The 24506-nt window shown below is 45.5% G+C and overlaps 5 protein-coding genes across 10 annotated transcripts; 2 read left to right on the top strand and 3 right to left on the bottom strand.

The window, feature by feature from the left end:
• LOC125981230 (zinc finger MYM-type protein 4) lies at nucleotides 1–11212 on the bottom strand. Of its 4 annotated transcripts, none has more exons than XM_049741155.2 (29): nucleotides 11082–11212; nucleotides 8871–9462; nucleotides 8748–8800; nucleotides 8527–8676; nucleotides 8388–8451; nucleotides 8059–8258; nucleotides 7849–7973; nucleotides 7464–7683; nucleotides 7162–7374; nucleotides 6913–7063; nucleotides 6721–6836; nucleotides 6309–6650; nucleotides 6069–6219; nucleotides 5770–5945; nucleotides 5523–5694; nucleotides 5151–5267; nucleotides 5022–5065; nucleotides 4789–4927; nucleotides 4566–4628; nucleotides 4123–4268; nucleotides 3021–4050; nucleotides 2825–2901; nucleotides 2628–2757; nucleotides 2382–2533; nucleotides 2191–2305; nucleotides 1827–2114; nucleotides 1575–1686; nucleotides 1302–1388; nucleotides 1–1026 (listed from the first exon to the last, which is right to left on the bottom strand). In XM_049741155.2, exons 2-29 carry the CDS (start codon nucleotides 9424–9426, stop codon nucleotides 936–938), a joined length of 5280 nt encoding a protein of 1759 aa, XP_049597112.1. In that variant the 5' UTR covers nucleotides 9427–9462; nucleotides 11082–11212; the 3' UTR covers nucleotides 1–935. The 4 variants fall into 4 exon arrangements, with proteins under 4 accessions (XP_049597112.1, XP_049597111.1, XP_049597109.1 ...); XM_049741154.2 differs by lacking the exon at nucleotides 11082–11212 and adding an exon at nucleotides 10510–10798 and having other exon boundaries at nucleotides 8871–9520; XM_049741152.2 differs by lacking the exon at nucleotides 11082–11212 and adding an exon at nucleotides 10510–10797.
• Nucleotides 11213–11308: 96 nt separating this feature from the next.
• Nucleotides 11309–13939, top strand: adprs (ADP-ribosylserine hydrolase). Its single transcript, XM_049741211.2, has 6 exons — nucleotides 11309–11606; nucleotides 11859–11955; nucleotides 12043–12250; nucleotides 12482–12669; nucleotides 12749–12849; nucleotides 13032–13939. Exons 1-6 carry the CDS (start codon nucleotides 11429–11431, stop codon nucleotides 13397–13399), a joined length of 1140 nt encoding a protein of 379 aa, XP_049597168.1. The 5' UTR covers nucleotides 11309–11428; the 3' UTR covers nucleotides 13400–13939.
• On the bottom strand, nucleotides 13775–19296 carry zmp:0000001267 (b(0,+)-type amino acid transporter 1). 3 transcript variants are annotated; one of them, XM_049741202.2, is made up of 6 exons: nucleotides 18453–19296; nucleotides 14943–15076; nucleotides 14746–14875; nucleotides 14553–14677; nucleotides 14386–14473; nucleotides 13775–14307 (listed from the first exon to the last, which is right to left on the bottom strand). In XM_049741202.2, the coding sequence occupies exons 1-6, from the start codon at nucleotides 19149–19151 to the stop codon at nucleotides 14077–14079; spliced, it is 1407 nt and encodes a 468-aa protein (XP_049597159.1). In that variant the 5' UTR covers nucleotides 19152–19296; the 3' UTR covers nucleotides 13775–14076. The 3 variants fall into 3 exon arrangements, with proteins under 3 accessions (XP_049597159.1, XP_049597160.1, XP_068509085.1); XM_049741203.2 differs by lacking the exon at nucleotides 18453–19296 and adding an exon at nucleotides 16549–17774; XM_068652984.1 differs by lacking the exon at nucleotides 18453–19296 and adding an exon at nucleotides 15488–16477.
• Nucleotides 19297–19414: 118 nt separating this feature from the next.
• On the bottom strand, nucleotides 19415–23409 carry utp25 (UTP25 small subunit processor component). The gene is made up of 12 exons (XM_049741181.2): nucleotides 23236–23409; nucleotides 23026–23065; nucleotides 22641–22809; nucleotides 22299–22553; nucleotides 22093–22181; nucleotides 21606–22016; nucleotides 21281–21497; nucleotides 21000–21202; nucleotides 20586–20768; nucleotides 20398–20507; nucleotides 20048–20293; nucleotides 19415–19749 (listed from the first exon to the last, which is right to left on the bottom strand). The coding sequence occupies exons 1-12, from the start codon at nucleotides 23334–23336 to the stop codon at nucleotides 19494–19496; spliced, it is 2280 nt and encodes a 759-aa protein (XP_049597138.1). The 5' UTR covers nucleotides 23337–23409; the 3' UTR covers nucleotides 19415–19493.
• A 69-nt stretch (nucleotides 23410–23478) lies between these two features.
• grxcr1b (glutaredoxin and cysteine rich domain containing 1 b) lies at nucleotides 23479–24470 on the top strand. Its single transcript, XM_068653015.1, has one exon. The coding sequence runs from the start codon at nucleotides 23946–23948 to the stop codon at nucleotides 24468–24470; it is 525 nt and encodes a 174-aa protein (XP_068509116.1). The 5' UTR covers nucleotides 23479–23945.
• Nucleotides 24471–24506: the final 36 nt, after the last annotated feature.

The raw sequence follows: 24506 nt of genomic DNA, 5'->3' as shown, positions 1-24506 counted from the left end.
AGTTTATTGGTCACCTGACAATGCGCAGAATATCAATAAGTACAAATCAGATTTTTTACTTTTTGGCAGCCGCTCAAAAAAGCTCATGTATTTGACAACTAAATTTTCTTAAAACATTACACCATGACACAAGCACTTGAAAAAAAAATGCAACTCTTTAAATAAGAGTGCAAAGTCACATGAATGTGAGTTAAACCCCAGAAAAAGAAAAAGGAATGGATGCGTACGGGGTACAAGGTGGAGCATGAAAAAAGATGAGAGAAATCAGGCAGAATTCATGGCTATCAAGAATTCATGTGGTGATATGACACTACATAAGGCCGCCACAAAAGGGACTAAGAATGATGGGGAATAGATCAGATGAGGCACTTTTCCTCTAGCATTCAACATGCAGCTGATGACATCACCATATTTGAATGTTCTCATTTTCCCCCCGAAAAACCATAACTCACACTATTCTATGATGTCATCCATTGTCACCTGTCCATGTTGCCAAACAAAATGGTGGTGATGGTCTTGGGGAGAAAGAAGGCCAGTACAGCAGCAGCAGCAGCAGCAGCAGCAATCTGGCACAGTGTGATGCACGACAGACACGCTGCACAGCTTTGCAGAATCAAAGGAAAGAATCCACCATTGGATCTGATGTTGAAAGTCTTGACAGGGACGGATGGAATAAAAGGAGAACTCAAATAGTCCGGGACACTCCCTTTTTATTTGAAACAGGAGCAAACTGGAGGAAGGAGCCATCCAATTAACAAAGAGCTCATCTTTGTGACAGATGTCCATTGTGTCCTTGAAAGCACCATGGCCCGCTTCTTCACACCAAGCCAACATCTGGCATGTGCTCGCCGCACGTGTGCTGTGCCTACTACGCTATTGCTGTGAAAACACAGTCCCGTTCCAAAAAGTGTAAACTGCGATGCCATTGGCTCCTGTTACCGCTGAACTTCTTTGACCGCCAAGATGCGAGTGAGCATGCTCTGCAGAATTGTGTGATGTAGTGCGTGAGAAGTATACCAGTAGGAACTGCGGGCAAACAAAAGAAGGCCAGGAGAGGGAAACAATGACATCAGATCAATGTGCATTTCATTTGACATCATAAAAATACACTGGGATCCATTTTAAAGTGAAAAAAGAAACACACCAAAGTGTGCTGGCAAGAATTATGAGGTGCATGCACTAAATAGAGGGAAAATAATTCCGAGATCATCATAAGTGGATTATTATTATTTTTTTTTTCTTCATCTATTTTTTGTCACAAGGAAGGTAAGCGAGAAGCAAGTCTAAATTGTGATGCCGACCTGGTTGCAGTTTCTGACCTGTGTGTGTGGACATTGCGTTCAGGCTGGAGGTAAAACATGTCAGTCCTCTTCAATGCTGTTGGTGGGCTTCAAACAGACAGAAAGAGACATTGAGTTTTGGTCACACCTGGAACAAAAGCGCTCACATATCGAATTGAAAAATGGACCGATTCGAAAAGGTGTCTTCACTTTATTTATCTCGTTAAATATAATAATGAATGTTTACATTTTTATGCGCGTGTGTGTGTGTGTGTGTGTGTGTGCGTGTCTTACCATCTGGAGAGATAGAACTCATAGAGCCTGACAGGACAGTGCAGAGGATTGGTAACATTTTCTACCATCTCTATGTCCCCATCCTCCTTTTCTTGCCTTTTCTTCATTCGCTCTAAAAACAAAAATCAGGAACATTAACTTCAATGTTTATCACAACACATTTGAGGGCGGCGATGCGTTCATTTAAGAATGAAATTGGCAATCAGTATGTTCAGTATCACGGCGGCGGAGATGCGGACGTGTTCCACACACCCGCCGTCTCTGCACGGCTGGAAGTAGCAGCGGCGGCGGCGGCGGCAGCAGCAGCAGCACCGCTTCGCCGGTATTTGAGGTAGAGGACTTTGCCCGCTCGACTGCAGGGTTTGGTGTGCAAACTGAAGTTGGAAAATGAGAGGCTTTGGTGCTGTGCCAAAGTGGTGAAGTGGAAGTTCTTGGTGTAGAAGAAGAGAAGCGTGTTGAGCAACACGATGGGGGAGTAAGCGCCCAGCTGCTTACACTCCCACAGGAAGGACTCCTCGACTCGAGAGGACACGGGGCTACCTGGAGGGAGGGGCAGAGCGCAAAGACCACATTGCATCAAGTGACTGGAAACTGAGCGATAAGGTGTACAACATACCGTTGGGCAGCTGTTTAGGCTTCCAGAGTCGCAGCATCCCGGAGATCTCCATAGCAAACTGACTGTATAGCTCATCGGTGAAAATATTCTCAATGCGGCCCTTGATGAATAAATACTGAGCGAAACCATAGCAAAGAAGACTCAGGGTCACGATGGATGACTCGAAGGACAATCAAAGAAGAGACGCGTACCTGCTGTATCCCCAGGCAGAGGTAGAAAATGCTGTCAGGGCTGTAGAACTCGCCGTTGGGCCTACGCACTTCTTTGATAAAACAAGACAAGGCGTAGCTCAGCTCGGCCGAATCGCACTGAAGAATGTCCTCTTTGACAATCACGGGATTGGCTGCAAGCGGCGGAAGGAAGGAAGGAAGGAAGGAAGCAAAATAATGACATTGATCCAGTAAAAGCGAGACGACAACGTCGGTATGCTGACTCACATCTTCTGGAATGCGTGTTGTGCTGCAGCACCCAGCTCCTCCATGCTTTAACGCCGTACATGTAGTTCAAGTTGAAGTTGACGGGAGCCGCGACGGCGCTGCCGTCTAACGGGGTAGTTCGCCTGCGACCCTGCATCAACGCAAACGCTGGCGGCAATTCAACGGAAAAAGCAAGTTCTCAAGTGTTGCCGTCTTACCCGTTTCCGACCAGTGTAACCTTCTCGGGGCCTCTTCACACCCCGCTGAGGGGTCGACGACTTCTGATCAGACGTTTCTTAAAAACAACACAAAGCCAAAATACATTGGCAATATTGAAACATTCTTCTTGGCCAATCACGAACTGGCACATATTATCAGAGGCGTTCAACTTGAGAGGTTTCGTTCACATCTCACCCGCTGGGAAGTCAAACTCCAAATCAGTCATGGGAGAGGAGGGAGGCTGCTGTTCAGCAGTGTCGCTTTCTTGCTGCTCACACGTCGTCGCTTTGGACTTTGGCCTGCCTTTACGCAAGGTACGAATTGGCCCCGTTTTGCTAGCCGAAGTCACCGGAGGAGAAATGTTGCTTTGTGCTTTGTTTGGACTCTCCTCAAGTTGCTGGACATCTGATGTTGCACTTTCTAAATCCATCTTTGTTCCGCCTTCCGCATCCGAAGGATCCGATTGGACGGGAGCGGCTGTCTCCACATCTAAAGGATTTGATTGGACAGTGGCAGCTGTCTCCACAGTCAAATGATCTGACTGGACAGTTTGGGCCTTGTCCACATCCAAAGGCTTTGATTGGACGGCGGCAGCTGCTGTTTCCAGATCCGAAGAGTCAGACTGGACGGCGGCAGCTGCTGTCTCCACATCCGAAGAGTCCGACTGGACGGCGGCAGCTGCTGTCTCCGCATCCAAAGAGTCAGACTGGACGGCGGCAGCTGCTGTCTCCGCATCCACACGATCTGATTGGACGTCATCGGTGATTGCATCTTTGCTCAGGGGTGGCGCAAAAATGGGTGCGGGGACCTCGGATGGGATTTGATCTTCTTTGGAGAGCTCCAAATCATTTTGCTTTTTCAAATTGAAAAGTTTGGATTGGACAGCTGCATCTTGAACATCTTTGCTCAGTGGTGGCACAACGGGCAAGGGAACTTGTGCAACCAGCATTGGCTCTGACTGGACAGCGACATCTTTGACATCTTTGATTTGTGATGCCATCTTAGCCTGATTCTGCTCTTCAGTTTGTCGTTTCAAAGGATCTGACTGGACAGCTGCATCTTTCATAGCTTTGCTTAGTGGCGGTACAACAACGGGGAATACCACTCCCTGTTCCATGGAGACCTCGACGTGATCCTGCTTTTCATCTTCGTTCCAAGGATTCGACTGGATGGCCGCATCGGTCACTTCTTTACTCTGTGGTGGGATAACGATGGGCACGGGAAGCTAGAAGGAAGGAGGAGGAACACTTGAGAAGATTTCAAATTGTGCCTTCAAATGTTATGATGTGGGACGTACCGTTATCGGCAAAGGCATTGGAACAGGCGTGTGCTGGGAATACATGTTCATAGGCACTGGGATGAAGACTGGCACAGGAACTGGCACCATGAGCATCTTCACTTTGTCCTCCTCTGTGGAGGAGTTTGATGAGGGTGGTGATGGCGCTGGACAAGGGTGAAAATATGATAATGACTCATATCAGCCTATATGGATACTTTTGCTACTTCTTTGTGGCATATACAAAATGCAAATTCCTCAGCGAAAATCTTATTTGCAGCAATTAGCTTCCTCCAAAATCAAACAATCACATTGCCACCAACTTACCAGTTTGTTCCTGAATAGTCTGCACTGGTAATGACTGTACCGTGCTTCTATACAGTTACTTATAGAAAGAAATGATCCAATCATGTGCTGTTTGTGTACCTGCAGCTATATAGCTAATATCTGTGTGAGCCACTCACCTATTTCCTGGTCCTTCTTCATCTTTTTAACAGCGTTTTCACAGTCATTTGATGTGATGTCATCTGCTTGGAGAGAGGGAGCTGTGATTAGCTTGGAATTCCAGTGTCGCTTACACCAAGAGGCAACATTTACCACTTGGTTAAAGTCCAAATGACCCCAATAAACCACCAAAACAATTTCCGCTCCTTGAATTTTTTTCCCCAAACATTATTCTGAATTTACCTGAAGAATCAGCGGACGGCTGGAGAAGCAGACATAAGCTCTCTTGATCCACTGTGAATGGCCGGCAAAGAACTGACTTGTTCTTCATTTGACGTCGGCAGGATGGGGGCCCGTGCATGGTGTCCGTTTGAGTACTGGCCTGCAAAAGAAAGAAAAGCAGCAAAAACAAAGATTTGGAGTGTTTTTCTTGTATTTGAACTTGTACTTGTTTCTGGAGACGATACAATACTTACATGACCAAGAATCTTGCCATCGACACCAGAGGCTGGAAAGCCTCCTTTAATAGGAGAAAAAGAAGAAAAACAGATTCACAATGTGAACATTTGATAAAAGAAGTTTTGCGTCGTTTTCCAAAAACGAACCAGTCAGCGCAACATCCGACGCTGGCACACTGGGCTGAGTTGCAGAGCCGTTTGCGAGTGATACCACATCAGCTATGATTGGGTTGGCTTTTGTGGAGTGATGAGGCTGGGCTGGAGCTGAAAAAATTGGACATTTTAAATCATTCAGCACAATCGGAACACCATCTGCGCAAGGTACATTTAGGATTTTATTTTCTTCCCCCCACCGGATGAATGGGGCAAAAAAAAAAAAAATAAAAAAAAATATATATATATATATATATATATATATATATATATATATATATATATATATATATATATATATATATATATATATATATATATATATATATAGACTATAAAAAAAAAAGAAAATAACTTCTATCTTACCATGAGGTGGCTCTGGCCCAGTACCGTTACTGGTAGTGTGCTGGGTGGATTGAAAATTCAAGAAGCAGTATTGGAGTAAGCAGGTCAGGTTGCAGAAGTTCCGAACTGAACCTATGTACTGCAGCTTCTCGTTTAAGTAGCCCTGCTTCTGACAACTGTCGCATCGACCCATCTGCGCGAGCAACCGTAAAGTCACAGTGATCAGTTAGGCTAAGACGATTTCTTTTTATGACTAAATTCTCCTTACCCCATAGTAGAGAACGGTGTACTGGGACATGCAGAGGGGTTTGCAGAACTCTTCCAGCTTGCCTCCATAGTGACTATGCAACATCTTTTGGCTAATGCCGTAGCAATAGCTGCAGGGACGGCAGGGCGGGTCCTTGTTACGCGATGTGATGCACATTTTGAAGTTTTGTTTACAGTCTGAAAGAGAATAGGTGGGGGAAAGGTCAGAAGCAATGCAATTGCTCTTGTATCTATCATCTGTGACATTGTGGCCTGAATGGAGCCCGCTTCTCAAATTGGGAAGAATGAAAGCCGACTCACGTTTGCTGCAAAAGAAAATGTCTTTCCCGTTGTAGTGCATGGTGTCAAAGGGCACTTTGTCCCTCCTACAAACTTCACACATGACCAGGATATTGTTCTGTGTTTTATACACATCACAACATATCATAGAGCAGAAGACAGAAATCTGATCCTGAGGAAAAAATAAAAAAAATTAGAAAATAATTCTGGTGTTCAAATGATGAAAAGGTTAAGGAAAGAGCTCTTGTCTTTCTTACTTACTTGGTGGCCAAAAAGCAGTGGCTTGGTGGCAAACTGCTTAGTGCACTGGTGGCAGGTGACTTTGGGGGTATCGCTGGCTCCACCCTCAGCTGCTTTTAGAGAATGAGCGGCAGGCGTTCGGGGGTGGCCTTGCCCTGGCGCACTTGAGGTCAAGCCTAGCGATGGAGGAACCAAAGGGGGCACTGAGCTGTTACTTCCATGGTGGCTCGGATAGGGGGCTGGAGATGGGTAGTCCTGAGGAATGGGAGGAACAGAGCTGGCTCCGGAAGACGACCCAAGTCGTGAGGCATCCCTTGGAGACGATTTTCCATTGATCAAATCTGACCCAGTATGTCCTGCTCTCTATCGAAAGACGTCAAAAATGTCGTCACCCGTAGTTCGTACTCTGATGCAATTCTTGCACCACACTTACCCTGAAAGTAGAAACGCATTCATAGGAGCAAAAGTTCCTTATGGTGCCATCCACCATTGCCAGGTGGTATTGAGGAACAGCTACATTCTTGCACAGACAGCATGGGAATGGAGCCCCTGCGGAATGGTCACGTGACAATTAAATACTCATTTTGGGCTGGAATTGTTGTTTCTTTTTGCCCATCCTACCTACCGCTTAGCGTGTGCAGCTGTGGTCGGCTCATTTGCACACAAATGGGTGAACAGTAAAGTTGAACTTTTCCCCTATCGTCTCGCTCCATGATGGTGACCGACACCATTGCCGACTTTTGACATCTGGCGCACTCGATGGTCTTTCGGCAAGACTGTTTGAGGAGGAGGAGGAGGAAGAAAAAAAGCCCACAACTTATCACTTGACAAATATTCATGTGCCACGTGTCCTATTCGGAAAATGCATATCTACCTGTTTGTAAGTGCCAATGCAGGTGGGACCGCAAAAGTTGAGCTCGGATTTTTCGATCGTTAGCGTATGATAGGAGTCGGAACTACTATTACAATACAGCCCGCAGCCTTCACAGCAGTTCATGGCTAACTGTCGCATCTTGCGCCATGTTACAAAACAAGCATCGCTGCACAGTTTGTGCAGACGGCCTTGGTGGCTGACTTCATGCTCGATCTGCCGGCGATAATCATTGAAAAATATGTAGCAATCATGTGAAGACGAAAAGACACATCAACACTTGCGATAAAATATCATGGGATTACCCGATTGGGGATTCTGCAGACACTACAAAGAACATTTTCTGACTTCTCCTGTGGCTTGTCAATCTTCTTCTCTGGCCGTTTTTCCACCACTTTTTCAGGGGCCTTTTCATTTTTTTTGGTCCTGTGTCTAAAGATTGATAAACAGTGTTGGCCGCAAAAGTGCAAGTAGGTGTTGTCATCAGCTGGAATTGTTATTGTGTCCCGAACCCGAAGAATCTCACTGCAAAAAGAAGAAAGAGTTTGATCAGAGTACAAGAGTAGGAAAATGCTTGCTCTTGACACACATTGTGATTGCTGCTTCATATGGCATTTGTAAATGATGTACGAGGCAAGCGGGTTTTTTTTTTTTTTTATTTTAATTTTGCGGTCACCACGATGTACATACCAGTTGCATAAAGAACATAATTGGTTCTTGCTTGTTGCAGGAAGATGTCCTGTCAGACAGACAGTGGAGCAGAAGAGCTGTGTTGAACCTTTTCTTTGGAATGCTGTTTGACCTTTTAGCAGAACCTAAACAGAGAAACAAAATACGTTTGATTTTTTTCTTTCTTTGCTGTGAGCGGCCAGAACAGCAGCCAGGGTGTAATGGCCGCACCTTAAAGCAGCCACTGCAGCGAACACTGCCGGGAATGGTTGGCACAGGGGGGCGAAGAGATATCGGCGACAGGGACGAAAGGGAAGTCTGAATTGCGGTCGGAGGTCGGACAGAAAGGGGAGTCACTGCTTGGAGAACAGCGCCTCTCCCTGGAATAAAAAGGGTTGTCTGTGGGGGAGCGGGCGCTGTCACTTGATGGGCTGCAACAAAAAACGTCTTCCTTTAAATTAACGGAAAGCTTTATGTGATCGTGCTCGCTCATGCGCAAGTATATGAAAAATGGACCAATTTTGCAACACTCCAAAATATGTATCATGAGAAACACTCACCCACAGGGGGCGCAAGCGTGTTACCTCCGCCCACAGAGTAAACAGAGCTAATTCGAAGTTCTTCCTGAAAAATACAAATAGAATTGAAGTCAGTGGTCACATTTGTTCATCATAATAATTGTTCTGTGCCGGCACTTACCTCCTGATGGTCTAGTTCTTCTTTGACGTGTCTGACGGTGCTCTGAGGCAATACAGCAGCATCGTATCCCTCGTCAACTGGCTCATCTTTAATGGTGATATTGGGAGACATCGGAGGGTTGCGGGCCTCCACGGGAGGATGCTCAAACCGCTGACACGTGCACAAAGGATTTGGAAAGTCATTTTTGGAGAAGAGTTCCTATCAATTTGAACATGACCCACCTCTCCTTGCCGACTCTCTTGTGTTTTCTCTATCTGATTCACAATTGTTGCATCTGATAAAAATCTCATGTTAGCAATTTTCCCCAAAACAAATCATTTCAACACAAATAAACTTTGACATACCTTGGCTGCTTTCAGGTGTGTTGTCCTTGGATGAGTGGGACGTGTTTGCAGAGCCACTTGTGGCTTCCCTCTCTTGCTCCTCGTCCAGATCTTCTCTGGGACGGTCTTGGATTTTGCTCTGTGGCGCTCTCGATTGATTGTTTTTGCATTTGGCTTTGCCACAGTCGTCATCCTGCAGTGTCTCTGCCGGCAGAGCAAAGTGCCAATCCTCGTCCTCCTCCTCCTCTTCTTCTTCTTCTTCAGGACCAAATGAAGGAAGGCCATCCAACGCATCATCAAATGCTGCCTCGCCTCTTCCTCCTCCTTCACTGGGCCCCACGGTGAACGAGGAGCACTGCTCAGTGACGGGGGAAGCAATGCGAGGAGATAACGACTCCTCGGCCCCCTCATCCATCTTTTCATCTTGCCGACTGCTGCTGTTGCTGTTGTCCTCATCTGGATGTTGATCCTCCTCTATTCCTGAAACTTCATCCATGGCCTTTGTCTCCTCCAGACCGGGGCTCTTAGAAGAGGTGTTGGAGCCTTGAGAGGAATCAGCAAAGTCTCCCAAGCCCATCACCTGGTCAAACACTCTGGATTGCTGCTGCTCATGCTGAGGAGAACAGGAAAAGGCGAGTTATGCATCATGCTCAATGGATGGATGTGCTGAGCTGGAAATTCAAAAAGGAAATAAATAGTATTAAAACAATGTCATCAATTAGTCAAAGTTTACTCCACTGTGATCACCTTACCATCAACTACAAAATAATCAGTGAATATGTGAACGGCCAACCATTATTATGCGGGGAAAGCATCTGCGGACTGCTATATGTATTTGTCTGCACTATTTGTTTCTTTGGCATTTCAGATAAGTGTTCCTCAGCCAACTCAGGCACGACAAGGTATTTGAGGTAAAAATATCGATATGGATATTGTTTTCAATGACCAAAATCCATGCTTTAACAAAAGTTATTCATGCATCACACCAGCAATCCAACACGCAAAGTGAGAGCCAATTTGGGCACAAGACACATTTTTCTTACTAGAGTAACACATAACGTATGAAATGAACCAAAAATGCATATGGATTTCATGACAGCACAATAGAAAGGGGGAAATTGAGACGTAGCGGTTAAATAGCCACTAGAATGAATTGTTACGATTGCAGGCCTCGCGTTGTCTCTTCCTTTACAGTAGGATGTTTAACCCGTAGCTTTGTGAGAATTGAAATGCTTTGCAATATAAAATAGAATCAATCGACAGACGAAGCAAGATATTTGAACGCAGAACTGTGTGTCGTGTTGCAAGCCCCCTTGTGAATGGCTTGTGGGGGCGGGGGGGAACACCGTGAAAACACTACATAAGTGGACAACAACATTGTCAAGAGCACCATGTTGTGTTTGGATTGCTGTAGTCTTATAGAAGATGGCAAATTTACAGCCCAGTGATATTGAAGGCAGAACTCGCATCACGGCTAAAACAACAGCGTGCTAGCGTCACACAGTTGCAAGCTAACTAGCTTTAGCCTAAGCACTCGTATCCGCTGTGCTGTGAGAAAACTACCAATGACCGCTTATGACACTGTGGTCGGACGCAGCATAAACATTGAGCTGCTGTTTAATGTCCACATGTATTTGCATACCAAGTGCTATTTGCTTACCATTAATCGCTTGAGTCTAAATTCCTCCGAGTCCGCCATCTTTAATTACGCTGCAGTCATTGGGTTCCAAACAGCACCCCGGCACCACAACCACCTCTTTCTCCTCCTCTTTCTCCTCCTTGTCCTCCCTCTCTGGCCTTGCCGCTCGCATGGCGAGTAGCAGCTAAACTAAAGGCTGGTGCTGTCAAATGGCAAAGTTTAAGCCTGAAATATAGCCATTAACCACTTCAATCAAATTGAGCTGACAAAAGCATTACGTTCTGAACTTGATGTACAGGTACTAATGCTAAAGAAAAACCTCGGTGAACTAATTTGACTTAATTTGAATGGGAGTAAAAAAGGTTGATTCAAATCACTGAAAAATCTCAAAGTGTTTCACAAACTGACACCTCACAAATATTAGTGCAACAATTAACACATAATATGTTAGTGAAAGTCCATGCAGCCATGTGGGAAACAAACAGCCACGGGAAGAGGTAAGATTTAAACCAGGGTTAGAAACATATTGCACGTCGAGTCTTGGTTGTCTGATGTTTTTGTTTATATGCAAATAAAGTAACCCATTCACTTACTGTACAATTTGACTGAATTTGAGAGAATTTCCAGATGACTGCTGTCCAGCAGGTGGCACTGATACCCTTTAACCAAACTGCATAAAGTGCACCAATGAATTGCTTTACACCGTACGTAACATGCCTTAATCGTGAAAATGATCACATACACTGTTTTTATTATTTTTAAATGTATTTCAATCACCTGGCTATCCTTTGAATTTTTTTTCTCGTGTCGCAGACAAATGACATAGCACATAACCCGGAAGTAGTTGACAGCAACGAGCCAACATTTTGTTATCGTTTATGCGCGTCAACTAGTCGCTCAGGTTATCTTACGCTTTCGTTTGCACGCACACGTTTGGTGAATGGCGAGAGCATTGGTGGCAGCGGCAGGGCCGCCGTCTCTCTCCCGTTTTAGGGGAGCACTGGTCGCGGCTGTGCTAGGCGACTGTGTCGGCGGAGAGTTCGAAGGAGTTGAGGATGTTCCCATTGAAAATGTCCTGCAGCACATGAACAGTCTGGAAGACGAGACGAAAGGAAATGGTGAGTGACAGCATTAGGTGCACCCATACACACTACTCGCATGTAAGATAATAGAGCGGCTCAGAATAAGATTAATAATATTCATCCATTCATGCCTGCATATACGTATGTTAAAAAAAAAAGTCAAATGCAAACTAATAAAGCTCTGGAAGTGCTACTGTAGTCTAAAAACCGAATTGATGCGTTCACACATTGTCTCAATCTACTGCACACTCATGGTGTGTATAATATGGGCAAATCTGTGTCTTTCAGGCATCCTTGAATACAGTGATGACACAGCTATGGCACGTTGTGTGGTCCAATCTCTACTCACCCGAGCTGGCTTTGATGAGCATGACATGGCTCGCAGGTAGACTGAAAGAGCACATATTTGCTGTAACACGTTATAAAGTAAAACCACTACACCGCAAGCACTGATGGAATCTTGCGTTTGCAGGTTTGCAAAGGAGTACAGCGTATCCCCGGGTCGAGGTTATGGTTCTGGAGTGATCCAGGTGTTAAAGAAGCTGGCCTCTCCCCACCTCACTGATGTGTACCAACCAGCCAGGGATCAATTTAATGGTCGGGGCTCTTTTGGGAATGGTGGCGCGATGAGGGCAGCCCCATTTGCACTGGCCTTCCCTGATCGAGCGGATGTTAAAAAGGTTTGCTAAGATGATGTCTTTTTTTTTTTTTTTCATCAAAACACCCCAAGGGTCAAGAATTCTATTCCAATTTACTCACCCTATATCTGGCGTCGCTGAAATTAGCCAGTTTTAAACCTTAAGTGAGTGATGTGTACTCCGTGGCATTTCCATCTTTTGTTACCATGGCAATGAGAGGTGCGGTCGCAGAGTGGCAAACTGTTTGATGAAATTTCTCTCTTGCGTTGCTAGTTTGCTCGTCTGGGTGCAATGCTGACTCACTCCTGCTCCCTTGGCTACAATGGTGCAGTGCTGCAAGCGCTAGCAGTGCACCTGGCCCTACAAGGTGCCTTGGACCTTCCGCATACGTTCATCAACACACTCATCACAGAGATGGAGGAAGTTGAGAGTGACGAAGTCTCACGGAATGATGCAAGAATGTAAGTCACCACAAGCTCCAGCACAGCTCTGGAAATGATCCGTTGGATGTAATTGGTCTCCGTCGGTGTGTTGCTACAGTCTGAAGGAAGCAGAGAAGCCATTCTGTAATCGCCTTTATCGAGTCCGAGATTTCATGGACATGGGCAAGGTCACCATAGAGGAGGTCATCGCTGAGCTGGGTCAGTACTCATCTATCTACTTTTGGGCAATGGAGAAATTTCCGTTCAAATCTATCCATACAACGAAGCAGGGCTGCAACAACCAATTCATAATATTGATAATAAATGATATTTTAACAGTTGAAGTATGGATTTGTTGCGTTGCATCACTTACCTGTTGTGTCTGGTGTTGATGACATCAGGCAATGGCATTGCAGCACTCCAATCAGTACCAACCGCCATCTTCTGCGTTCTTCATTGCCTGCAACCGAGGCAATACCTCCCAGAGAAGTACGGTGGCCTGGAGCGGACAATAGCCTACAGTTTGGCACTGGGAGGGGATACGGACACCATAGCCTGCATGGCTGGGGCCATCGCTGGAGCTCACTATGGCATGGAGCTTATTCCTCCGCACTGGATCCGCTGCTGCGAGGGGGCAGATGATGCGGATGTGACCGCAGAGCGCCTTCACATACTCTACCATCAGAGGAGCGGGACAAGAACGGGCCATCAGAGCAGTGACGACGCATCTGACAACCATCGAAGGTCTTCAAATGGCACAGAGAGTTAAAGCACAAGCAAAACATTTGCAAAGCCCACTTCCAACGCGGTTGACAAGTTGGGTAAAATGAAATAATGCAATGATTTGCAAATTGATTTTAACCTATGCTAATGAAATCGTGTTTTGCTCCATTGACGTGGATACAACTCAAAAGTATTTTAGGGAAGAAAAAAAAACATTGGTGTTGATTTCATTGTATTTGTGAGATTTGTACTTTGCTGGTCTAACCAGCGTCACTTGTTTCTTTTAACTTGAAAAGATTTGAGAGGCCAACTTGTTTTTCACTTTATAGGTCATATCAACGGTGGATTTTTTTAAGAATGATTTTTCCTGGTCACATTTTTTTTCTTCCACAAAAACCCAACATTTGAATAGGGGTGTGCATTGTTTTTTTTATATATATATATCCACTGTTGTCCATTTGTTTGATCCCTGCTCTTTGTGTCAAACAATCCTGTCTTCTTGTGAAATTTGCACAATGGGATATTCTGCTTTTTCAAGAGTTGTTTTGGTGAATAATCGTTATTTAATAAAATGGTTCATCATGTACAGCATCTGACTTGGTGTTTCAATTTCAAAAGCCCTGGTTGAAAATCAACCACACATTCTGTGCCATACCAGCTAAAAGGAATGGCTGGCATGAGGAGAAGATATAAAATTGCCAGTAAAAAAGCTTTGAGTCTACATCACAGGTTTTTCTCTGCTGGGGCCACCTCTAAAAACAGCTGCAAGAATATGGTCAGCTTGGTTAACAGGTTTGGGCATAGCTTGTAATGAATGAAAGGGATGTAGATGAGGACCCCGCTGAAGATGAATAACGTCACGTAGAGGTATTCTATCTGAGGATCGTCAATGATGGGGGCCAGCACGAGGAATACTGCTGCGATGAGGACCAATATGGGGAGTATGATGGGAACCTGAAGGGGACAAAAAAAACAAACAACTAATACATGTCCAACTTCCTTGGACTTCTAGCTTACATGAGTGGTTCTCACCCTGTATGGCCTCGGAAGCTCTGGCTTCTTAATCTTGAGGTAGAGGAGGCCAGAAAATGTGATGGCGTAGAAAATCCAGGCGGTGAAACTTGCAAACAAAAGATTGATATAAAGTCAAGACGAAAAGATAACTTGACTGCATGAGGAAATGATGAGCCTGTGTTCACCTGAAGAAATTGACAATACTCTGAAAGTCTCCAGGGATGAGCACCAGCAAAGAGACAACGGTGGTAAAAATGAGTGCTGGGGATGGAGTCAGTCTGTGCACATGAGCCATGGACAGGATATCCGGCTAAAAAAAAAAAAAAAGTGCCAAGAATATTTGCGTCTGGTGTCGCATCCAACTTGCAAGATTCTCACCATGTGTCCTTCACGTGCAGCGACAAAGCACACTCGACCACCGCTGAAGAACGTCCCGTTTAGTGACCCAAAAGCGGACAAAGCGGCGGCTATTGACATGATCCATCCCCAGGATCCCAAAACCTTGTTCCTGGCAGGGGTGGGTTGGGGTGAAGTCCATTGCTAAGCTTCCACATATGACAATTGATACGACTCACCCCCATGTGACTGCAACTGCACTGGATGAAATCAGCTCTTTGGGCGTCATTACTGTCAGGTAGCTGACATTCACCAGCAGATACAAGCCAGTCACCAGCGAGATGGCAATAATTACTGCTCTTGGAAGATTGACCTGCGATAGAAGAACACAGTGAGAAATGACACCTGTTTTGGTGAGACATTGGCAAAGGGTTAGTGGTATTGCTGTTTCATTTTATTGTTTGTTTGTTTGTTTTGCTCCTGTTTATAGTTTTCACCTTTATTTCCTACAGTATGGTGGTTTTTGTTTTCTTTCATAAAGTGGTATCACAAAATCTGGCTTCTGCAGTAGAAGTGGTAACAAGTGTAAGCCATCTTCCAATGGAGATGCAAAATTATTGTTTGTCATTGATCAAATAAATGGCATCAAAAAGACTGCAGTGACACAACGATAAAACATTTGTTCAACTGAACTTTGAAACAATTCACAAGAACACATTGGGATTTTTGCCATTGCATTCCTAATGATAGAACAATTAAGTAAATAATAATAAAACAGTCTCACCTGGGGTCGTTTCAGTTCCTCAATGATATAATTTAAATTGTACCAGCCCGCATAGGACCAGAGTCCTTGATAAAAAGCCATTCCGGTTGTGCTAAAAGAGTATTGAGTGCCCTTAAATGCATGATCAGGACTCAAGTTTTGCACAATGACACGCTGGCTCCGTGTGAGCGCCACGATCCCTCCAATTACAATCAACGTCAAGGTTAAGACCTTGATGAAAAGGAAGACGACCTGGATTTTGACGGCAAGGCGTACGTTCAAGATATTTACGACGGCAACAGTCAGTATGACTCCGGCCGCAACACACTTGACTATCAGCTGCGGGGGATCGCAGCCAGTGTAAAAGGGGGCCGTGGCATACTTTGCAATGCTGATGGCCACTGCCGCCACGCCGAAAGGCTTGACAATCACGACAAAAGTTATAGCCGCCAAGAAAGCGGGAAACGAGCCATAGATCCGCAGGATGTAAATAAATTCTCCCCCAGACTCGGGAATAATGCTTCCAAGTTCGGCGTAGGACATGGCGGCAAACATGGCCACAACACCACAGAAGGCCCAGATCAACAAACTGGCTCCAGGACTTCCTATGTAGGCCAGCACAAACTGCGGCGACATGAATATACCCGATCCAATCATGGTTCCTGAAATAAAGGCCACTCCGCCAAGCAAACCGATTTCCCTTTTCATTTTCACGGCTTCTGGCTCGCATAGATTAGATCAGATCAGATCAGATCAGCACGAGAAGTGTTGCTGGCAACGCTCCCAATTCTCAAGTCCTATGAAATATGATTCTGGTCCCCTTGTAAACGTTTATATGTCTTATCTGAATGTGAGTGCATCTCTTGGAAGAGCATAAAAACTTGTCAAAGATTGTCTTGGAAATAAAATCTTCTTGTTGTTGATGCAAGTGGAAAATCATTACGCACAGATAAGGCTCAAAATTGATTTTAAGTCAAAAAAAAAAAATCTCACTGAAAACGGAAGCGGTGCTACGCTTGCATATGCATCATATAGCATAAAGCAAAATAGTAAAGACATATATAAACAAGTGCTGATCTTACTTCTGGATGTTTGAGCTCCTCCGTTAAATAATTCAAAGTGTTCCAGCCATCATAGGACCACAAGCCCTGATAGAAAGCAATGCCAAAGGACTTGACCTGCAAGTGGGTTCCTTCAAAGGCGTTCTCAAAGTTCCCGGTGCCTTTCTCAAAGAGCATTACCACTCCACCCACTATGATCAGCGCCAGTGCCAGCACTTTGACGACCAAGGTGACCACCTGGATGATGGTGGCCAGGCGAGAGCTAAGACAGTTGACCAAGGCCAGAACTATGATAGCTCCCGCAGCTGCACACTTCACCACCAGCTGTGGAGGGGGGCAGTCCGGAAAAAAAGGAGCCACCGCATATTCGGCAAAGCTGAGGGCAATTCCCGTGGCGCTGGCGGGTCTCATGACAGTCACAAAACTGAAGACAAACATGAAGGCCACCACTCTGCCCGCTGTCCTCAGCATGTAGATATATTCCCCACCAGACTCTGGAATGACTGTTCCCAGCTCAGCATAGCAGAGGCCGCCCAGCATGGCTATCAGCCCGCAGGACGCCCAGATCAGCAGGCCGGCCCCCGGACTGCCGATGGTGGACATCACGTACTGGGGTGATATGAAGATCCCGGAACCCATCATGGTCCCAGCGATGAAAGATATGGCTCCGATAATCCCAACCTCCCTCTTCAGGTTCAGTCCATGTTTGTCGCTCGCCATGGTTAGGCTAACGAAAGGTAGAATAGCGCAGGCTCGCTCGGGATAACTGTAAGCAATGAGCGAGTGGAGCTTCTTTGACGTGTAGAATAATTATGGCTTTGTGCCAAGTGGAACAAGTCACCTGCCGTTATCTCCTTTGTCACGCCTATCAACTGAATAGCAATCTTATCTTATCTCAAATAGTTTTGATCATACAATATTTCACAAAATTGACAGCACCTGTCATTTTTAGTCCATATGTATTCTGTCTGTTCTTGGGGCAAAAAAACCACTGACACTTTGCTACAATGTAAAGAAGTCACTTTGCAGATGTCCATTTTGCTGTCACTTCCAAATAACTTTGTCTAAACTGCTGTCAGTCAATGTGAGTAAGATCAAATGTGCAACTTGTGGCCATGCAATTTTGTGCATGATGAATTTTCAGCATTGTTTTAGTCCTCGCTGTTTACTGACCACTCTACTTGATATTGTGCTAAAATGTCGAATATCTAGTGTTGTCCTTAAATAATTGTACAGATAAAACATATTGATTGAAATGAGGGTGTACTCACTTTTGCAAGGGACAGAATTCTGCAATTCTGAATGGGAAGCTCAACTACATTATTGAGCACTAATTAAGTGCTGGCGTCTTGACAGAGCCACGCACGCACGCACGCACGCACGCACGCGCGATTCTTCTTCCCTGGAGGAGACATAGTTTTGGAGTTTTCTTAAGCAATGTCTTTCATCTAGTGGTGAACACAGTAATTACAACTTCAAACTATTCGGTCATTCTTTTCAAAAAAGGTATCAAGGCACAGGCCATATGCAAGCCAGCCAAGGGCCGCCAGTTGCCCATCCCTTATCTAGTCCATCAAAGTTGCCCATCCCTTATCTAGTCCATCAAAGTTGCAAAGTCCCCGCGATATCATCTTTGCAGTTGTATTTTACAACTGGCTTTATGGCTTGAAGAAACTTTTCTATTTATACAGCGATGTAAAAATGATGATTAGATAAGATATCACCTGTTTGATTTTTATGCAATTCTGTTTTTTTTTTTCTCCTTATTATTACTTTTTGGGTGTGTGTGTGGGGGTGCTAATTTTGCTGTTATTTGTTTTCACAACACACTGTACTTGATATTTTTGTGTTTGAAATAAACAGTGGAAAAAAAGACTGGCTTCACAATACTGTATGTCAAATGAAAAGAGAATAATTTACTGTACCTCTGGACGTTTTAATTCCTCTATCACATAGTTGAGATTATTCCAACCGTCATACGACCACAAGCCCTGGTAGAAAGCAATACCGATGGGATTGATGGCAATGTTTGTGTTTTTAAAGGAGTCTTGAAAGTTTTCAGTGCGTCCTCTGGCAAGCATCACGACACCTCCCACTATCATACCTGCCAGCGCCAGGACCTTAACCACCATGGAGAAAACTTGCACTGACACGGAGACGCGAACGTTGAGACAATTTACTGTAGCTAAAAGGATAATTGCAGCTGCGGCCACACACTTGACTATCAAAGGTGGAGGCGCGCAATCCGAGTAGAAGGGGGCCACCACGTACTGAGCGAAACTCAGCGCGATGCCGGCAACACCGGCGGGTCTGACAAATAACACAGAGCTGAAGATTAACAAAAAGGCCACGAGCGGGCCCGAGGTCCTGAGGATGTAGATGTATTCTCCCCCCGATTCTCTGAAGATGCTTCCAATTTCCACATAGCAAAAAGAAGCAAGTATGACCAGCAACCCGCAGCACGCCCACACCACCAGACTGGCTCCGGGACTGCCGATGGTGACGAGCACCGTCTGCGGCGACATGAAGATCCCCGAGCCGATCATTGTCCCGGCGATGAGGGACACGGCTCCCACCAGGCCCACTTCACGCTTCAGGCTGAGCTTTTGGCTCTCGTCTTTCATGGCAACGGACGATATAAGAACGTCTGGCGTCTTGCACCTTTCTTCTAACACGAGAATTCTGTGGCCAAGGTCCCGCTAAGAGCAGGCCACGAGTTAATAATTAGGTGAGTACAACATGGAATGTTGCGCGTTGGCCAAAAAGCATCAGCAATCATCAACCGGGATGCAAAAATGGGGCGAAGGAGCCACAGCGTGGATGTTAACAAAGCCAGTCAAAGGTTGACTCTTGAAACATCTGAGGGAAAATGAAATTGCAGCAATAATACTAACAAGTCAAACGACGTTGTTTATTGCCCATGAACAAGCATGGCACCTGGCACATGATCAAGTCTCACTCAGCGGTCAGGAGGATTTCTCTTCGCCTCCTGTAACAAAGAGGTGAAGGCTTTTGTTGGAGTGCAGCATCTGTGCGGCTCGCTGGGCACCAGTGATGGCAGCCAGTTTGTGGGCGTCAAAGCGGGAATAGAGGGCCGTGCACGTCCAACTGGCTTCCTGTCCCTGAGCCCCCGCTGCCAGCATGTTACACACCTCACTGTAGAAGTGCGGGAAGGAGGGAAGCCCATAAAATATCAGATTCTGAATTCCTTTGATGGTGTACCTGACGAGAGAGAGGGGGAAAAAAAACCACCAACATTGTTTTGGGATATCACTGAGAGGAGCAAGATTTGAAATAAATCAATACGGAACTAGCTTCGGACTAAATCATTAACTAAGTGAGTTCCGTATTGTCACAGGTAATAAAATAAAAGGTGTGTTCCCCATTGGGAAAGAGACAAATGGAACTGTAGTATGATTCTATTCACATTCCATTGATTTTCCTTTTACACTATAAATGAAGATAAGAAAATCATTTGGCTTTTCCATTTTCGGAACGCTACAAGAGCGACAGCACTCACCGCTTGTAGAAGTGGAAGCGTTCCGTAAAAAGCATGAAGTGTTTATCACCCTTCTGGAAAAAATGCCTTGCCCGACACATCTCGGATTTGCGGGAATATTCGCACACGCTTGCGAAGCTCATTTCCTGCTTCTTCATGTAGTTGCGCAAGCGTACAAAGTCAAAATAAGACGGAATGTAGATCAGAGTGTGCGACATGACAGAGTCCCGGTACTGAGGCAGCACTTTATCCACAAAGAACTGAAACCTGCAGGAAGCAGAGACCAAAAAAAAAAAAAAAACCCAAAAATTGAAATCACTTTGAAAAATCCATCGTGGGTTATCTCCAGAGTGCCCGTTTCCTAACCCTACCTTGCGTCGTGATTCAAGAAGCTGTCCGAGGAGAACATCTGGAAGACATGGGGCAGCTGAACGAGAACTTGGCATATGGAGCCTGCTGTGGGGACGTTCTTGACCGAAATCTGCGGGAATGTCACGCAAGCATGAATGAAGCACACCAATTTCAGAAATTGGCTGCAGCGAGTGAAAGCAGGCGGTACCTGTCCGCGGTAGTTGGCACACTGCTTGGTGAGGATGTTGTTGATCTGAGGGTCCGGGATGGAACTGAACACAAGCGTTTGCCGGTAATGTCTGGCCCAGTTGTTGAGATTCCACATTCGCACCCTGGAAAAGTCCACTCCGTGCGAGTCCAGCGGCTGCAGGTTCATGTGCTTCATCACGTGCTGGTGAAGGGAGCTTAAGATCAGTAGATGCTTTGAGAATAATTGTCAATTTTTGTCTATGTGATAGACATGTGTAAAATGTGTCAATTTAGACTATGTATTCTATGTAATTTTTGTCTATGCCCTTTGAGGCGGTTTGTGATTTCGGGCTATACAAATAAACTTGACTTGACTCGACTAGAACATGCGCTTCTGTATTGAAGAAGGACACAGCTTTGACGGTATCCCTACCAAGACGTGTTCCCAGTTCTGCATCAGGAAGACATCAGCCTTGTCCACGACAAGTATCTGGATGGAGGAGAGGAAATCAAAGTCCCTGTTGTATTCTCCTTCCACTCCCATGACCGTGCGCAGGCCCAGCGGAGAAGCGATGATGATGTCTGATGAGTAGAAGGGCGAGAAGAGCCGCATGTTGCCCTTGATTATGGAGACACCTGGAGACAGAGAGAGAGCAAGCCCAGCATCAGACACAACGTCAAAAAGGGGAGCGAGCAAACGTGGACGAGCCGCACCGATCCTGAAGTGATCGTCCACGTTGCCGCAGAACGTGGCGTGGTAATCGTCCGGTCTGCGCAGATTGGCCGCTTTGTCATCCGGAGCCTCTCCGAACTCGTCTTTGAAGCGCTTCTTGTTGCTGACGACCATCTTCTTGCCTTTAGTCTCCAGCAAAGTGATGAGAGTTTGGACCACGCGGAGCGCTCCGCCTCGGAACGGCACAACAATCAGGACCTGCCACGTTACGAGATCATACTTTGAAGTCACGCAGGATTCATTGAACATGATTCGGTGGGTTTTTTCTTTTTCTGCCTTTTAAGAGCAAGCATCGGCCAGGTTTACCTTGGGTCGGGTTAGACCTTGGTCTCTCGGTTCATCTTGTAACACCTGTCCACGCTTAGCCTGCTGCTGACGCTCTTTGAGCTGAGCGTTGTGAGCTAAGACGCGGGAGTTGGCTTTCAGCACGTGGTTGAGAACATGGAGGCAGTAAGCGCTTCGGACCTGAGGGCCCACTTTCAAAGGGCAGCTCTCGGGATAGTAGAGGTCTTTGTAGGTTCCCATGAGAGCCAACAGCTCCAACTGGAGAGGGCTCGTCTCCTGGGCTTTCTCCGTGGAATCTCCAGACATGTTGATGTTCTTCCGACTGGCTTCCAAGAGTTTGTGGAAAGCAGGGGGCTGGGTGTCTTTGTACGAGCGGATGGGGCCGAAACTCTCCAAGGGTGTGACGCAAAGAAGTGAGCCCAATTTTGGCCACTAGGTTCAGCAAAACAAAAGAAACGATGATTATAATAGTTGACCAAAAGCTCACAAATTGCATCAAAGTGAGTACCGTGATCTGAGTTTTTGTTTTGGTGCCTGATGAAATCGTTTGCACATCATCTTCACTCAACTCTGTGTCCAAATGCTGGCAAAACAGATCTAGAAATACAAAGCACCTGTTTGTACTTTGCTTCAACTTTTGAAAATGTCAAATCAGTTTGATTAAAGATACATAACATTGAATGTCTGTCGACAGGTTTATTTATGGCGCCTCACCTTTGTCTCGTTCAGCAATGTCATCATCAATGTCCTCTTGTCCCCTTTCATCAGTCAAGTTGGTCTCCAGGCAAAATTGGGACTCATTTTCCTTGTCAATAAATTCTTCATTCCCTGCCGCCGCCGCCTCCTTGCCTTCTGGTGACTGAGAAAGGCCTACTCCAGAGTCTTCAGGTTCTTCCTCCTCCTCCTCCTCCTCCTCGTCCTCAGCCTCTTCAACGCCATCATCTTGGTCAACAGCAGCAGCACAGTTTTCTGCAAACGCCACGTCATTTAGTACAATAGTAACAATCTTGGTTGCGGTCCATGTGCATATTAGAATGGCTATTACGATTAGCGTGCCTTCATCAACAAGCTCCTCTTCATCAGTGCTGTCCTCTTCACTTTGGTCATTGTGGTTGGGTTGACTAAGGGTCGAAAGAAGTTTCTGATAGGCTGTTTTCTGCTCTTGGTCCTCAATTTCCTCCTCCAAATCATCCGGCTCAGCATCAGAGTGTTCTGGGCTTGGTGCCTTAGATGTTAAAATATCAAGTTCAAGTTCAAGTTTACTTGCATGCATGCATACATTTTCCGTCAGCCCCGATGACATTTCAAATGATCCACACACTAAATAAAATGCAGTACGAATTGTAGTTTTCTAACAGCGGCTGCAGTGAACGCGACTCCTAAATAGGATCCAAAATACTAAATAGCGCATGGGAAGTAAATAGGAAGTGACATCACTTACCAGTTTTACGATTTGAGTCCTTTCAGATTTGTCATTGACTCTGTGAAAGGAACGCATGATGAAAACTTTGAAATTCCAACACGCAATTACACAGTACGATTGCTAGCATTTTTGTCATCTTTAGGAAACCGAGCTTGTGGCTCCGTTGCTTAGCTAGTTGACAAAGAATCTTCCACTTTCACACCGCGAGACGTTTCCGTTGCAACTTACACGTCGTGAAAGGGATGCTCCTCTCCAAACTCTTTCAAATGTTTCTTCTGTTTTTTGGACAAACTGCTATAAAGTTGTTTGTTGTGTCTTTTTTTCCCCATGTTGACACTCTGCCCCACGTGAATCTCGGACTTGTTTGTTGGTGAACGTACATTCTCTGCGAGCTACTGCCACCTACAGTACTGGAGTAGAACTACAGGTCAGAAACAGGACGTATCATTGAGAAGGTAATACACATCTTTTCACATAAATATAGATAAATGAAGGAAAACCATTCATTTTATTATTATTAAGAATATGATTTACTTGAATGAATTTCATAATGTGTTATGTTTACAGAGTAATTATATTTCATTGGTAGGTCCTTTTAATTCTTACTCACTACCAGCTTCTCACACCTTCGCTTTGTATGTCTTTTTAAAGACAAGACACAGATATCTGCTGCTTGAAGACTACCCATCAATTATTGAACATGTTGATATGTATCACTCTACACTTTGCCTGTTCTAGCTGTTGCCATGACAGAGACTCCTTCATTATTTAACAGTTTGGTGTCGCGTTTTTGTACTCTGGGCATATTTTCAGTTCATTTTGGCACGTCGGGATGTTTTTGTTTGATAATTGCGCAGTAATTGGCCGCGGCTCAGGCTGAAAAAATATGTCCGGCGTTGTCGACTGGGGCGTGAAATGTGAAGTATTCTGGCGTTTCAATGGAGGGCTCCAAAGTGAAACAGGAGACTGTGAGGACGGTGAGGTTCAGAGTCGCGTCTGCCAACAGTGGACGTGTGTTGGCTGAGGTGTTCAAGGATGAGACCCCATGGTGCGGCTCAGTGTCTGACCCAGTGGACTCGGACAGCGGCGGCGGTCCAGGGGCGCAGCAGAGGGTCTCATCTGCCCCCAGCGAGGCCAACAGCCATCTTAAAGGCCTCCTGGGCGACTCTTCAATAGAAGAGGATGATGGCGGCGAACCTGATGACCTGCTTTTGTATGCTAGTGCCAAGAGAGAGACGCTCTTCAGCAACACGCGACTCAATATCTGCAGCAAAAATGGAACCATAAGAGGCGTGAGGAACAAAGTGAGCGCGGGCCAAGTGCTTTTCAACAACCTCTCCAAAATGTATTCTGTAAGTAGATTCCATATCATTATGGGCAACATGGTGGGAGCAACCATGCCATTGGGATCTTTCAAACACTGCATAAGAATGGCAGGATTTACAGTTGACTTCCAGATGTAGCCATAACGTGTATTCTGTCTTTCTTTAAGGGACCAC

Source organism: Syngnathus scovelli, chromosome 14, assembly GCF_024217435.2.
Source record: "Syngnathus scovelli strain Florida chromosome 14, RoL_Ssco_1.2, whole genome shotgun sequence".
NCBI lineage: Eukaryota > Metazoa > Chordata > Actinopteri > Syngnathiformes > Syngnathidae > Syngnathus > Syngnathus scovelli.
Note: the sequence above shows the minus strand (reverse complement) of the source record. Positions and strands in the feature narration are given on the sequence as shown.

What these genes read in the sequence shown, in the direction of transcription:
- LOC125981230 (XM_049741152.2), bottom strand. Translation starts at nt 10,548, where the DNA reads ATGGCGGACTCGGAGGAATTTAGACTCAAGCGATTAATG. An exon ending in CACTGCTTTTTGGCCACCAA is followed by an intron (nt 6,220 to 6,308) that starts GTAAGTAAGAAA and finishes TTTTTTCCTCAG; the next exon opens with GATCAGATTTCTGTCTTCTG. An exon ending in GCCTAAACAGCTGCCCAACG is followed by an intron (nt 2,115 to 2,190) that starts GTATGTTGTACA and finishes CCCTCCCTCCAG; the next exon opens with GTAGCCCCGTGTCCTCTCGA.
- utp25 (XM_049741181.2), bottom strand. Translation starts at nt 23,336, where the DNA reads ATGGGGAAAAAAAGACACAACAAACAACTTTATAGCAGTTTGTCCAAA. An exon ending in GGACTCAAATCGTAAAACTG is followed by an intron (nt 22,810 to 23,025) that starts GTAAGTGATGTC and finishes TTAACATCTAAG; the next exon opens with GCACCAAGCCCAGAACACTC. An exon ending in GGACGATCACTTCAGGATCG is followed by an intron (nt 21,203 to 21,280) that starts GTGCGGCTCGTC and finishes CTCTGTCTCCAG; the next exon opens with GTGTCTCCATAATCAAGGGC.
- adprs (XM_049741211.2), top strand. Translation starts at nt 11,429, where the DNA reads ATGGCGAGAGCATTGGTGGCAGCGGCAGGGCCGCCGTCTCTCTCCCGT. An exon ending in AGACGAGACGAAAGGAAATG is followed by an intron (nt 11,607 to 11,858) that starts GTGAGTGACAGC and finishes TGTGTCTTTCAG; the next exon opens with GCATCCTTGAATACAGTGAT. An exon ending in ATCGAGCGGATGTTAAAAAG is followed by an intron (nt 12,251 to 12,481) that starts GTTTGCTAAGAT and finishes TTGCGTTGCTAG; the next exon opens with TTTGCTCGTCTGGGTGCAAT.
- grxcr1b (XM_068653015.1), top strand. Translation starts at nt 23,946, where the DNA reads ATGGAGGGCTCCAAAGTGAAACAGGAGACTGTGAGGACGGTGAGGTTC.
- zmp:0000001267 (XM_049741202.2), bottom strand. Translation starts at nt 19,151, where the DNA reads ATGAAAGACGAGAGCCAAAAGCTCAGCCTGAAGCGTGAAGTGGGCCTG. An exon ending in CTGCACGTGAAGGACACATG is followed by an intron (nt 14,678 to 14,745) that starts GTGAGAATCTTG and finishes TTTTTTTTTTAG; the next exon opens with CCGGATATCCTGTCCATGGC. An exon ending in AGTATTGTCAATTTCTTCAG is followed by an intron (nt 14,474 to 14,552) that starts GTGAACACAGGC and finishes TTTGTTTGCAAG; the next exon opens with TTTCACCGCCTGGATTTTCT.